Source organism: Haematobia irritans, chromosome 4 (assembly GCF_050003625.1).
Source record: "Haematobia irritans isolate KBUSLIRL chromosome 4, ASM5000362v1, whole genome shotgun sequence".
NCBI classification, from domain to species: Eukaryota; Metazoa; Arthropoda; class Insecta; order Diptera; family Muscidae; genus Haematobia; species Haematobia irritans.
The window spans coordinates 154,466,843-154,480,944 of NC_134400.1; the positions used below are offsets into that span (position 1 = coordinate 154,466,843).

The window sequence follows — 14,102 nt, forward strand, 5'->3', positions numbered from 1 at the left end:
GAAACTTTCTCCAAACATAATAATTCCATGAACTAAACGAAAGTTAAATTGGCTTTAGTGAAATATAGAGTTCACTTTTTTTTGAGTGTAAAGCCAAGTAAAAAATTAATTGATCAGATATAAAATTTAATTGATTCAAATAAGATATGTGATTGATTTTTGTTATGATTCAAAAATTATTGTTATTATGTAAATTTATATTGAATTTATTGAATATTTTTCTTTTATTGAAATAAAGTTGAGAATATATTGATGATATCTTATTGTGGGCCAGTTTAGGCATTTTTTTTTTTGATTCAAATAAAATTTTAATTGATAATATATTGATGATATCTGATTCTGCGCCAGGTTAGGTTTAGTGGCAGCACGTTATTTTAGGCTCACTCAGACCATTGTAATACCACAGCTGAACTTCTCTCTGGACTAAATATGACTCTTTCGAGCAGAAGAAAAAAATGTTTTTCCAAAAAATTTTCCAATATTATAAACCATTTCAAAACTCCATTCTCATTTACTGGTGAGTGAGAATCAATTTCGAAAAAAGATCTAGCTGAACAAAAACCAGCAACAGGAAATCCCAAGCTGGGACTCGGAGAAAACAATTTTAAAGATATTAAAATTCTTCCAATTAATGAATTGTTGATTGAAACGAGCTCGAGGTTAAAATTCTGTTAATTTAAAAAAATCAAACTAGAGGCAACGTAAAAATTTATGCCCAATAATATGTGATAGGCTTTTATATAGAACTTCCATAGATATGGCTACACTACTAAATAATTTTTATTGATATTTATTTGAAAAACAAAAACAATTTCAATGATATATTTGATGATGCTATTATTTCATTCTTAAGCCCTTGAATTATTGCTAACTTATTGGCGTACACCTAATAGATAAAGTCCAAACAAGGGCGATAATGCGGCCATTGAATTTGTTTCTTAAAAATGCCATTGTTTCGTTAGCCTTAATAACTTCAATGTGTTAGCTGATAGCCTAAGTAGCTAATGCTAGATTTTCTCTCTATTATTCTTATATTTACTATAAGTTTAATAAATAAATAAATAAATAACTTCAATGTATTTATCATTCCATGCTTTAAATTGAGTTAGTCTGAAATTGGTAAATGTTAAAAGGAATCGAGGGAAGAAAAATTTTGGTATGATTTACATTCATTTAGCATTTATAAAAATTTTAAATTTATAGTCCGTAAATTTAGCCCACCCTAACTCCAGTGGAGTTTCAAGTATTTTAAGTATGTGTTAAATTGATACAAAATTCTTCAAATATATTTAGGCTTTATAATTCAGTGTAATCATAAAATTACAAAATTTCATTAATTTGTTGAAATTATATTATTTAAATTAAAATTTTATATTAATTTTATATTATTTAAATTACAATTTTTATATGTACTATAAACCTATATTTAAATCTTTAAATTACTCAAACAAAATTCTCAAATGGCGTTTGTTTTAAAAGTATAATGTTATAATGTTTCATGTATAATGTTTCAAGTATTCCCTGGACAATGTACATAGATATCTCTTTACATTTTATCCTTTGCTTAGAGCAATTTTAATAAATGACATTCAACTTTGAATACAACTAAGTGTTTTTGTTTACAGCTTACATATTCTGAGAATATCCTCATAGGTAGGAGAATAATATAATTGAGAATTTTGTCATTTTCGAAAGGTCATTTTAAATTAATTTCAAAGATCAAAAAAGGTCATGTTCTTATAAACTTATTATCCAATTAAAAAAAATCTATTAAACTGACCCTACAATCAATTAACGTATTTGAAACACAAGTTATTGTGAGTTCAAAGACCCAGTGATAGAAAAAACAAATGGGGAAGCATCCCCGACCTATTAGTGATAATCACACAGACATAATTATAGTATCGAAAAAAAAAATAAATGCGTTGTTTTAAGTATATTTGGCATTCTAATAGTAATAAATTAAATAATGATTTATTTAATATTTGGGGCCTCAGCTACATAGAGCTATATTTACTATTTTACAAAAGAAAAGTACAACATTTCGGAAATTTTAATGTTTTCTTGCTTGCTCCATTTATAGTCTACATTCTACGCATTATGGATATACACTATTATTATAAATAAAACTATGACACATGTTGGAACTGAAAGGTTTTTCTCTCAAACGAATACACATCGAAATGAGATCAGTGAGTCATTACATCAGTCACAGCTATATTCATACAAATATTGTTTTGAATTTACTATAAATATATATATGTATATATGTTCAAAAGAGAAAATTAGGTGATGTGTTTCATCTATCGGTAGTGTTTTTTTTTCCAATTTTATTTTACGTTTCTAAGGCCAACATCAGAAGACCAACAATAAGTTTTGACCATCTGTTGTGGATTTTAGATAGTTGGTTTTTTGAGTTTGCCAAAAAGTAAATCTCTAATGAGGTGCGAAGATTTATTTTAATCATCATTCGTATTGCCTTTGAGATGAGCAAAGATGACTAATATTTTTATGAGTTGTGTTATTTATTAAATATTTTGATATATATAAAAAAAGATTTCAATTAAAATTATATAAATTCTTCTAGATCGAATTTATTTGGAAATGTCGTTAATATAATAAATGTGTGATGTAGTTTAGTATCCTAATATATCAATTTCCATCAAATATAAATATTGTATGCTTCTTGTTTGAGATAATTTACTCAGAATAAATTATTGCGAGAGCCATCAAAAGACTATAAATATATCAAAATATTTCATAGCCATTTTCCTAACAGTTTAGATTATATGAAATACAGATTTGAAATTATTTTCCTCTTTCATAGGTACATATATCTGATTCATAAGTAGTTTAGAGCGTATAATTAATATTTGATACACATAAACACATCATACGCTCCTGCTTACCCAATTAATATTACTTATACGATTGAAATATTTTAGACAATATCACCAATTTTGTCACTGTGTCATTCCATTTATAACACATCGAAATATTGGTCTCAGACCCCATAAAATATACATATACTGGGTCCTGGAGAAATTATGAATCGATCTAACGATGTCCGTCTGTTGCCATCATTCTAACTCCCGAACGAAACAGGCTATCGATTTGATACTTGGTACAAGTAGTTATTGTTGATGTAGATCAGATGGTGTTGCAAATGGGTCATATTGGACCACTTATAGGTATAAGTCCCATATAGAGCGAACGCGTCAGGGAGGAAATAGTTTCATCCGATCTACGATAGGTTAGGTTAGGTTAAAGTGGCGGCCCGATTAAGATTCAGGCTCACTAAGACTATTCAGTCCATTGTGACACCACATTAACTAAAAGTACCTATTACATATGGACACTTCTAGTTTTAACCGCTGAACCTTCTCGATTTTCTGCTTAAGTTAACGTTTTCCAGGTCCGCCAGTAATCTAAAGCTATATGCCCCTAAAATTTGCTTACGCCTTACACAAAATGCAGGAAACTCACACAAGAGGTGTTTAATTGATTCCTTTTCCTCCGCATCATGACAGCTCATACAATAGTCATTACACTTCGCGCCTATAGTTTTTGCAAAATCGCCTATCAGCAGCGACCCGTCATAGCAGATATCAGGAGTGATATCTGACGTCTCGAGAACTCTAGCATATCTAGTGTGCGGTTTAAGTTTAAATGGGGCCATATTTGCTTGGTGTCGTTACAACCCTTGCAATTCTCCCATCGAACATTTGCCATCATAACAGCCTTCTCACGCAGTGAGAGCTTGCAGGTAGCCAGGGGTATACCAACAGATTCTAATTCCCCTGGAATATGTAAGGTAGTTCCTAGCCTCGCCAACTCATGTTCCTATGGCCAGGCACCCATATTAGGTGAATATTGTACTGCTCAGCCATCTCATTGAGAGATTTGCGGCAGTCGATGGCCGTTTTCGAGTTGAGGAACACAGAGTCCAAGGATTTTATTGCAGGTTGACTGTCTAAGTATATATGCCCACATTTTTTGGAACATTACTTCTCAGCCAATTCGCCACCTCTCTTATTGCTAATATTTCAGCCTGAAAAACACTACAGTGATTAGGTAATCTTTTCGCTATTCGAAGTTCCAGATCTTTAGAATATAATCCGAAACCCACTTGCCCATCCAATTTGGAGCCATCAGTGTAGAAATCTATAAATCGTTTATTCCCCGGGACCTTTGTGCACCACGCCTCACTGTTGGGAATTAGAGTTTCAAACTTTTTGTCGAAAAGTGGTGTCGCCAAAGTATAATCCACTACGTTAGGCATATCTGGCATTATTTTGAGGACCGAACTGTGACCGTAACTTTTTTCCGACCACAGCGATAGCTCGCGCAACCTCACAGCCGTTGTTGCAGCTGACTGTTTGGCCAAAGTGTCTAAAGGCAATAGATGCAGCATGACATTAAGGGAATTTGTTCGTGTCTTACAGAATGCGCCTGATATACACAGGCACGCCATGCGCTGAACTTTGTCTAAACTTGTCGGCTGCTGAAGTGCCGGCCACCAGACTACAACACCATATAGGTCTAACCACTGCCGTGTATATATAGCCAATGCACAATTTTCGATTTAGTCCCCACTTTTTTCCTATTGCCTTGTTGCACGAGTACAAAGCTACCGTTGCTTTCCTCGCCCTTTCTTCAATATTAAGCTTAAAGTTCAGTTTCCTGTCCAAAATAACGCCAAGGTAATTTGCACACTCAGCAAAGGGAATTTTAATACCCCCTAAGGAAATGGGCCTAACCATGGGAGTTTTGCGATATTTGCAGTATATGACTACCATGCAAACTATCATCCGAAAATTGGTTCATATCGTTTCATAATTTTTTATACACTCCTCTACGAACCAAACCAATAAAAACCTGTGCAGGCATTTTATCTGATTTTTTATTAAATTTAAATTTAAAAGACAATATTGCCTTTGACAAATGTCACCGCACTCAAAAAAAGTTTACTGTGATCCAAAGATGTTGTCCTTCTTTTAAGGATTTTCGTATTGATTCCGAGCTAAAGATTCGTCTTCTTTAAAATAAAGACATTTCTTAGGGACCTATCTATCTTTAAGTCAATAAAAATTAAAATTAGAATACAGGACTCATTTATCGAATTTTCTTTCTTTTTCTCGATGTATTAATATGAATAGCTATACAAACAAATGCCAGTTTAAAAATCGAAATTATAACAGATAATTTAAATTAAAAAATGGTTTCTTAGTTCCTAAAAAGCTGTAAACCAAAGATGAAAATTCTTCAATATAAGTATTTGAAGTGTTTTTGTCTTAAATCTAAAGATTATAGGCTGGGAAATATATAATTATTTGTGTTACAAACTTTTTAGTTTTATTGTGGTGGTAAAAATAAAAATATTACTTGAAATTTTGAGAAAATTATACAATTGTTTTGGTTTGTAATGGATGGTTTCTTCTGCAATCATTTCATTAAAGTTTTAAATTCATATATTGCCCTGTAAAGTCAAACAATATTAAAGTCAATTTAATCAATACTAAAACAATCACATTATCGAGCAATTTGATTGCGGACCAAACTTATGCCCATCTGAGGAGAAATAGTCACAAATTACCTAATAATATTAAAGCGGTCTATTTGAGGCTAAGCTAAAATTTTTTATACAAAAATCTCTCTGAGACCAATGTCATAGAATGCAGCCTAGTTCTACTGTGAGCTCATTGCAAAAACAGTTTCTAATACGCAATTCCATATGGCATGTTATTGAAGGCTATCTACATACATGACGATCTCTTTTCATATGGCAATTCAAAAAATTTTAAACCATAGGCAACGTATAAATTTATTCGCAATAATATGTGATAGGCTTTTATTTAGTCCTTCCATAGATATGACAAATACTCTACGTTACTAATTACTTTTTATTGATATTTATTTGAAAACTGAAATTAATAAATTTGCTTCAACTACAAATCCATGTAATTTTTTTTTTTTTCAATTGAAGCAAAATTATTTGCTCGATATACTAATGTTCTAATGGTATGGGTTATCAATAACCTACTCGACAGGCCTGTAAAAATCAATTACAATTAAGGAATTAAATCGAAATCACTCAGGCATATTGGATGAATTTTATGCTTCATTACTAGTGCACTTCGTTGAATTGGAAATGTAAATAAAAATTGTGTTTGCATTTTCTACCTTAATAAAAATGCCTTTCATTCATCGGCGTTTTTTGCTTGGCTGAATTGTTCACATTTCTAATCTGGGTCATTTCATTGGTACATAATTAAATTTTCTGTTCATTGTTCGCACAACGAAATAGATTTTTAATTAAATTACTCCAAATTTATGCATAGCATAGAATTTCTCACCTCAATTTTTGATTTTGGAAACTTTTAAACAATGTTGGTTGGACCATTATATTTTCTTACATTTCTCTCTGTCATCACATGTAATGCTGTGGCGTGTATATTTCTTTTTTTCTAGATATTCCTTATGCAGATTTTATGTGAATTTCTATTTTTTGCTTATTTCATGTATTTTTCTTATATTTGGCATTTTGCCAAACACAAAATAAGTACGTTTTCGATGATGCGTTACCTTTGAATGAATAATAATCACTGTACCAAATGTTATTATTGTTTACCGTATAATGATTTATTGCAGACCATACGATGGTCTATGTCTACATAAAAAAAAAATATTTAATTGCAATATTTTTTGGATATTGACAGTTAAAGTATTAATAATAATTTTTGATAAGATTTTCTAAATAATTATGGATGATGTATTAATACAATAAAATAAGATTTAATTCAATAAAACTAGAAGCTTTATAACAAAGCTTTTATATATAATTCTAGAAAATGGTGCTATATGGCGTATTATGTATGCATAATTTCTTATTATTGCTAATACGTCACAATATACCACATTTAATATACAGTTTTGATATGATGAATCTTTACGGATAAAAAAAAAAAATAAAAAATATAAAATACTTTGGTTCGATGTATAAAAATTATATTTTTGCAATTTTTACTTTCAAGAATCCGGTATTTCAGTTTGTTTGTCTTTGGAACGTCCAGTAGTTTAATATCTTTGGAAAAAAAACAATATTCGCTGCCTCTTCCAACTAGAGTGACAATTTATTGTCCTTTATATTTTTTATAATCATTATTTTTTATACCCACCACCATAGATTTATGATGGGGGTATAATATGTTTGTCATTCCGTTTGTAACACTTTGATTTCCAACTATATACATTTTATATATTCTTAATCAAGGAGAAACTCTCGGGCGTATGTCAGCCTGGCTATTGCAATCACGCTGCAACCCCCAATAATGGTACTATCGTTCTGAAATCTGGCGCAGATTAGATTTTTGTCTGTAGAAAGGTCAAGTTCTGTCCAGGTTTTAATATAGTCCACATATACATAAATCAAACCGCAATTTGGTCTTTTGAGCATCTGGACGCCGCAATTTTTATCTGATTTGTCTGAAAATGTATATCTATAGGTAGTTTAGAACCCACAAAAGGTGTGCCGATTATGGTATGTATCGGTCCATGTTTTGTTATAGCCCTCAATAGACTTATCTCCCGAGTTGATTTCTTGGGCTTCTTGAAACCGTGGTTTTCATCCCATTTGTCTGAAGGTAGAAATCTAGAGGTATTTTAGGACCATAAATATTTCTTCAATCACGAAAATGATAGTATCAATCACAGTTTTAATTGAGCATAGGAAAAATTCTTGATTAAAAAATTAATTGATTTCATTAGCAAATTTAAATACATTTTTAATTAAAATTAAAATTTAAAAAAATGCTCACTTTTTATACCCTTCATCATAGGATGGGGGGTATATTAACATTGTCATTCCGTTTGTAACACATCGAACTATTACTCTATGACCCCATAAAGTATATATATATATATATATATATATATATATATATATATATATATATATATATATATATATATATATATATATATATATATATATATATATATATATATATATATATATATATATATATATATATATATATATATATATATATATATATATATATATATATATATATATATATATATATATATATATATATATATATATATATATATATATATATATATATATATATATATATATATATATATATATATATATATATTCTGGGTCGTGGTGAAATTCGGAGTCGATCTAGCTATGTCCGTCCGGCTGTAGAGATCACGCTAACTTCCGGACGAAATAAGCCATCGACTTGAAACTTGACACAGTTCGACTTGAAACTTGACACAGTTGTTATTGATGTAGGTCGGATGGTATTATAAATGGGCCATATCGGACCGTTTACGTATAGCCCCCCATATAAACCGATCCCCAGATTTGAACTCCGGAGTCTCTTGGAGGAGAAAATTTCATCCGATCCGGTTGAAATTTGGTACGTGATGTTAGTATATGGTCTCTAACAACCATGCAAAAATTGGTCCATATCGGTCCATAAATATATATTGCCTGCATATAAACCAATCCCCAGATTTGACCTCCGGAGCCTATTGGGGGAACAAACTTCATCCGATACGGTTGAAATTTGGTACATGGTATAAGTATATGGCCTCTAATAACCATGCAAAAACTTATCCATATCGGTCCATAATTATAGATAGCCCCCATATAAACCGATCCTCAGATTTGACCTCCGTAGCCTCTTGAAGGAGTAAAATACATCCGATCCGGTTGAAATTTGGCACGTGTTGTTAGTATATGGTCTCTAACAACCATTTTATCCATATCGGTTATAATTATATAGAGTCCCCATATAGTCCGATCCTCAGATTTGATCTCCGAAGCCTCTTGTAGGAGCAAAATTAATCCGATTCGGTTTAAATTTGGTACATTGTGCTAGTATATGGCCGCTAACAACCTTGCCAAACTTAGTCGGAGTCGGTCTTAGTTATATATAGCCCCCAGATAAACCGGTCCCCAATCACACAATAATTGGTCCATATCGGTCCATATCATTAGTGTATATAGCTCCATTTAAAGCGACCACCATATTTAAATTCTGGCTCTCTAATTACCGCGCAAAAGTTCATATCGGATTGTAATATTTGTAGACTTTCCTATATAGACCGGTCAAGAATTGAAATATATACGTATTCAATCTGCTTTTTGTGGCTAATATATATCACGTATGGACTAACTTACAGTTTAGAAGGCTATGGTAATACTTGCCGATAGCAAGGTATAAGATACGACAACGTAAGAAATTCGATTGTGTAGAAGGCAATCCATGGTGGAGGGTACATAAGATTCGGTCTCGCCGAACTTACGCCCGTAAATACTTGTATTTAACTGGCTTAGTCTTCCGAATTTGATTAAAAAGTTAATTGTATAATTTTTTTTTTAAATTTTCAATCATTGACTTAATTAACTTAATGTTTCTATCTTGATTAAAAAGTTAATTGTATCAATTAATTTATGAATTGAAAAAATTTTCAACTTCAATTAACTTTTTTATTGGAAATATTTTGGTCATATTTTTTCTGTGAATACATCATTTCTGTAGTCAAAATCGAATCACTCAAAAAAACACTGAAAACCTAATATGATGTTATAGGTACTAATATTATTGAAAAATATACACTACCATCATCACAAAAAATCGATTATCAAATGAGACTGATACTAAATGTATCCTTTTAATGTAGGAAATATTTGCAATATTTTTTATCCGTTATTCAAATAAATTATTTATTTAAATTATTTAAACGTATTTTTTCTTATTATTTTTTACTTTTAAATCTAGATCGAACGCGAGAAAGCCGATCTCAGTGTCCAAGTCATTCAGATGTCTGAACGTCTTGAAGAAGCTGAAGGTGGTGCTGAACACCAGGTATGTGTATTGTAAATCCTTACAAATATTATTTAATTAAAACTCATTTACCTTACAGTTCGAAGCCAACCGCAAGCGTGACACCGAATTAATGAAAATGCGCAAAATGTTGGAAGATGTCCATTTGGAATCCGAAGAAACCGCCATGATGCTTAAGAAGAAGCATAACGAAATTATTGCCGACTTCCAAGAACAAATCGATATCCTTACCAAATCGAAGAGCAGGTAATTTATCAATATGTTCCATATATGATATCTCATATATGTTACATAAAAGTTCTATATATGTAATTTGCTTTAGCTTTTTGCAATAATAATATTGAAAAAATTTGTATCCATACATCCAAGTGAATATAATCAAAACCTCAAAAATATCCACCAAGATATTAACAAAATCAGTTTGTCACTGTAAAAGTGTTCAAAAAAATTTTAAACATCCTAACACTCAGTGCAACTGATTATTATATAGTTTCAAAATTTCATAGACATATTGTTGGTATATCCTAATAACATAAGAAATAGACTTCATTTCACTACAAGACCTAATCTATATTTTTCCATCTGTCTGTCTATCTAATCACTTTTAAGTAGCATCAGCATATAAAGCGACTTTGTGATTTTTGAGACTTAAACTGTATTTAATCTAAATATAATCAATGAAGTACCATATAAAAGGTCGATGTCTACCATTTCTAATTTAATTCATTAATTCATTCTAATTTATCTGTACGATATTCATGGAAATTTGCTTATTGGTTCAGCTATAGAAATATTTACATTTAATTTTATCCATTCTTCATTACTACTATATCATTATTTTTCTCTCGGCAAAAAACTTGTCAAAATGTATTTCGCAAGAGAAGACCTTTAGCTTCAAAAATATAAAAAATAGTCTGTTAGATTCACTCCTATTTATATGTCACCCTCAATTTTCACAAATATTGCCGTATTACCTTAATTTGTAACCAATGATATAAAACAATTTTTCATCATGCAATTGTGTGGGAAAAAATATCAGATTTATCACATGAATCTTCAATATACATATATGTCTACAATAGTTATTTTAGTAAGAATCAAAATTTAATATTTTCGATTTATTCAAAATTTGAATATGTCGACTTTTCGAATTTAAAATTTTAACCCCCAGTGCACTAATTTGCAAATTATGGAAATTTCTTATTGATCGGATTTAAATTTGAGAAAACCGGATATATATTCATTTTGTGGTTTTTCGAAAATGTCACAAAAAATTTCTATTCACTATTCAAATCTTTACTTGTTGCCCAATTTTTATATGGTCATATTATGCATAAGTCATATTTCATCCTATATACTATTTTATATAGATATACATGATTGACTTTACTCAAATTTGTGAAAGCCAACCCATCTAATTTTTAGTTAATTATAATAAAATATCGCACAGAGAAAAACTCTGGCACAAAAGCGAGTGCTATTAGTTTTGAAAAAAAAAAACTTTTAAATTTAAATATAACTCCCACAAATAGATGTCGCGTAATATTTTATAAATGTTGTCATAGTATCCTTAACGTAGAGCGGAATTTTTCTCTAGTGAAGACCATCTAAAATGAAAGTCTCAAAACCCGGATGAAAATTCTAGAGGGGGACTAAAATTGTCTGAATATGCTTTAGCCCCCAGTGACCCCTAGTTATGGTATTAAGAAGTACATTACAAGTCCTTTTTGTCCTTCCTATTTTTTAACATTTTGAAAACCAAAAATATTTCCTTAACTATTGCTATTATTTGTCAACACTATAAATATTTCTGGTATTTTCATTCGTGCAGGTGATATAATTCCCTAACCATATAGTATATATTGCATTTACCATATATTTTAATTTTTAATATGCAAGGTATATTTTTCTTAAAATTTACATTCTACTGAAGAGCTGACATTCCCAAATAAGATTCTTGTCTTATCTTTACATATTCCCATGACACTTTCCATAATGACTTTTGCCTCTCATTAATATTCATTAATTTTATACAAATGATATTTCAAAACTACGTAAATAGATATTTATCTTTTTGTATATTCTTGAATTCCTGTTGACTTCATAAATTAAATAGTTTCCTTATTGCTGCCACGAATCTTGCATGTGAAGAAATATTAGACAGTGATAAAAGACTATAGGAATATAATGCATAATAAATTATGTATATCTATATGTATTTCTATGCAAAAATATATTTTTGTTATTGCAAAAAACTATATCAAGAATTACAAATAAATATATTTCATGTTAAATTTTTGTTTTTGTTGAAATCAAATCAACAACCTGTGCCTCACTCTTATGAAATATGAACATGAGGTGCACTGAAAATAGATACATATAGTATATGCCGGCAGTTTTATGAAATAATTTTGTTCATTGTCGATTTCTTAATACATATGTATATGTGTATTAGAATAATATGCATACATATCTATATAGTAAGGCTAATTTTTGTGTATTCATCCACTGAAAAATTCAAATACATACAGTGTGCATAGCAATCCAAAAATATCCAAACGTAATAAAAAACCAAAATTCAAGGTCAGAGATATTTCCATGAAGATCAAATCACTTGAAGTGAAGAAAACAAAATGAAATCTATTCAAAACGTCGAGGTAATTTCCAAAGACTTTTAAGGAGTTTACATATTTTGTCTGAGCCAAATGCCATTGAAATTCTACGATAAGGATTATAAAGCATTTTCAAGAATAGTAAAATTTTCACAAAAAAAGTAAATTTGGAGAAAAATCCCAAGAAAATACAAAAACAAAATTTAATTTCCAAATATCTAGAGCAATGGATATTTATCGCAAACTTATGAGTTCTTAATAATACTCAAAAGCTTAAGGAGTTTGCGCAGTTTCATTTTAATGTAGACAAAATACTCAAAACATTAGAAATGCGTGGTGAGTGTGTGTTTATTGGTATTCGGCCCACGCCCAACGTGGCCTACACACAGCTATTACACATCAACATTAATTGACTCTCTCTCTCTCTCTCTCTGTCTCTTGTCTACTCTATGTTACTTACCTATATGTTTACATTGATCTTATGCTCTTGTACTCTTGTACACCTTTAAAATCAATGTGTTTGCCTATGCATACTCTGAAAGCTTCCAAAAGCCTCATAAGTTCCGTTTCCTCCGCAACTTATTTCACCATCTCCCCTTCATTCAAGAAAATAAGAAATTACTTAAATTCTGAAAACGAATGCATAGAGATTGGATTTTACTTTTTCTGCATTCCCAAAATGTGTTGGAATATGTATATACATATATTTTGGTTCTAGAATAATAATAAAATTGTTATTTCCTTAATTTTGTTTTAATGGTTAATGTTGTTTTTCGTTTTGTTTTGTCTATTGCCATCTCTTTTTATTGTATTGCCCACCTTTATGGAAATTCGATATGTGTGTCGGTTTGTTTTTTTTTCATATATTTTCCACGTAGAATGGCATGTTGGCCAATAATGGTGGCAGCGGTAAAATACTTTTAGAAAATATTTTGTATATGTAAAAATAATTTTTGAAAATTAAAAACACAACCAACGCATTTATGGGTTGCGATATAAGAATACATATACATATGGTTTATACAAACGCATACACATGTACCTAAATATTTGTATTGAAATATTTGAAAATTAGTTTTTTCTATTCAATTTTTGGCGAACTCAATTTTTGTTTTTGTATATTTTAATTGTTTTCGAAAAAAAGGAAATAATTTGAGTGAAATATTTTCATAGATGTTTCTTTATTATGGTGAAAAGAAGCCAAAAAATTAAATATGTATGTATGATATATATGAATAATTTGGTTTTGTTTTTTTAATAGAATTTATAGGTTAGCGGGTTTATTTAATCCATAAAGATATGTACATATTTTTCTGCTTTGATGAATTATTTTCAAACTTATATTTGGTGCCTATCCATTTATTATTCATGATAATTATTTTTAAAAATATTAAATTTACTTTTACTAAAATATTTGACACTTTTTTCATGAAATAAAATCCACAGCATTTTCTTTTATAACAGAATATGTCGACAAAGCTACAAGAGTAGCCAAAAGACCAAAACCACAAGAAAAAAATATTTTTGTCAAATTCATTAGAGTAAGACCCTTTAGACTGCAAGCAGAAAATGATGCCGACACATATTTTGGCGATCGAAATTTGTATCTTCAATTGTCTAT

The 14,102-nt window shown here is 30.0% G+C and overlaps 1 protein-coding gene across 1 annotated transcript in view; it reads left to right on the forward strand.

Annotated features, from left to right (window-relative positions):
• The window catches only part of Prm (Paramyosin), a 52,722-nt gene that overhangs the window by 10,499 nt on the left and 28,121 nt on the right, over window positions 1-14,102 (forward strand). The window contains exons 3-4 of the mRNA XM_075303448.1: window positions 9,804-9,890; window positions 9,949-10,115. Of these exons, the coding sequence (XP_075159563.1) occupies window positions 9,804-9,890; window positions 9,949-10,115 (254 nt within the window). The remainder of the gene's footprint in view (window positions 1-9,803; window positions 9,891-9,948; window positions 10,116-14,102) is intronic.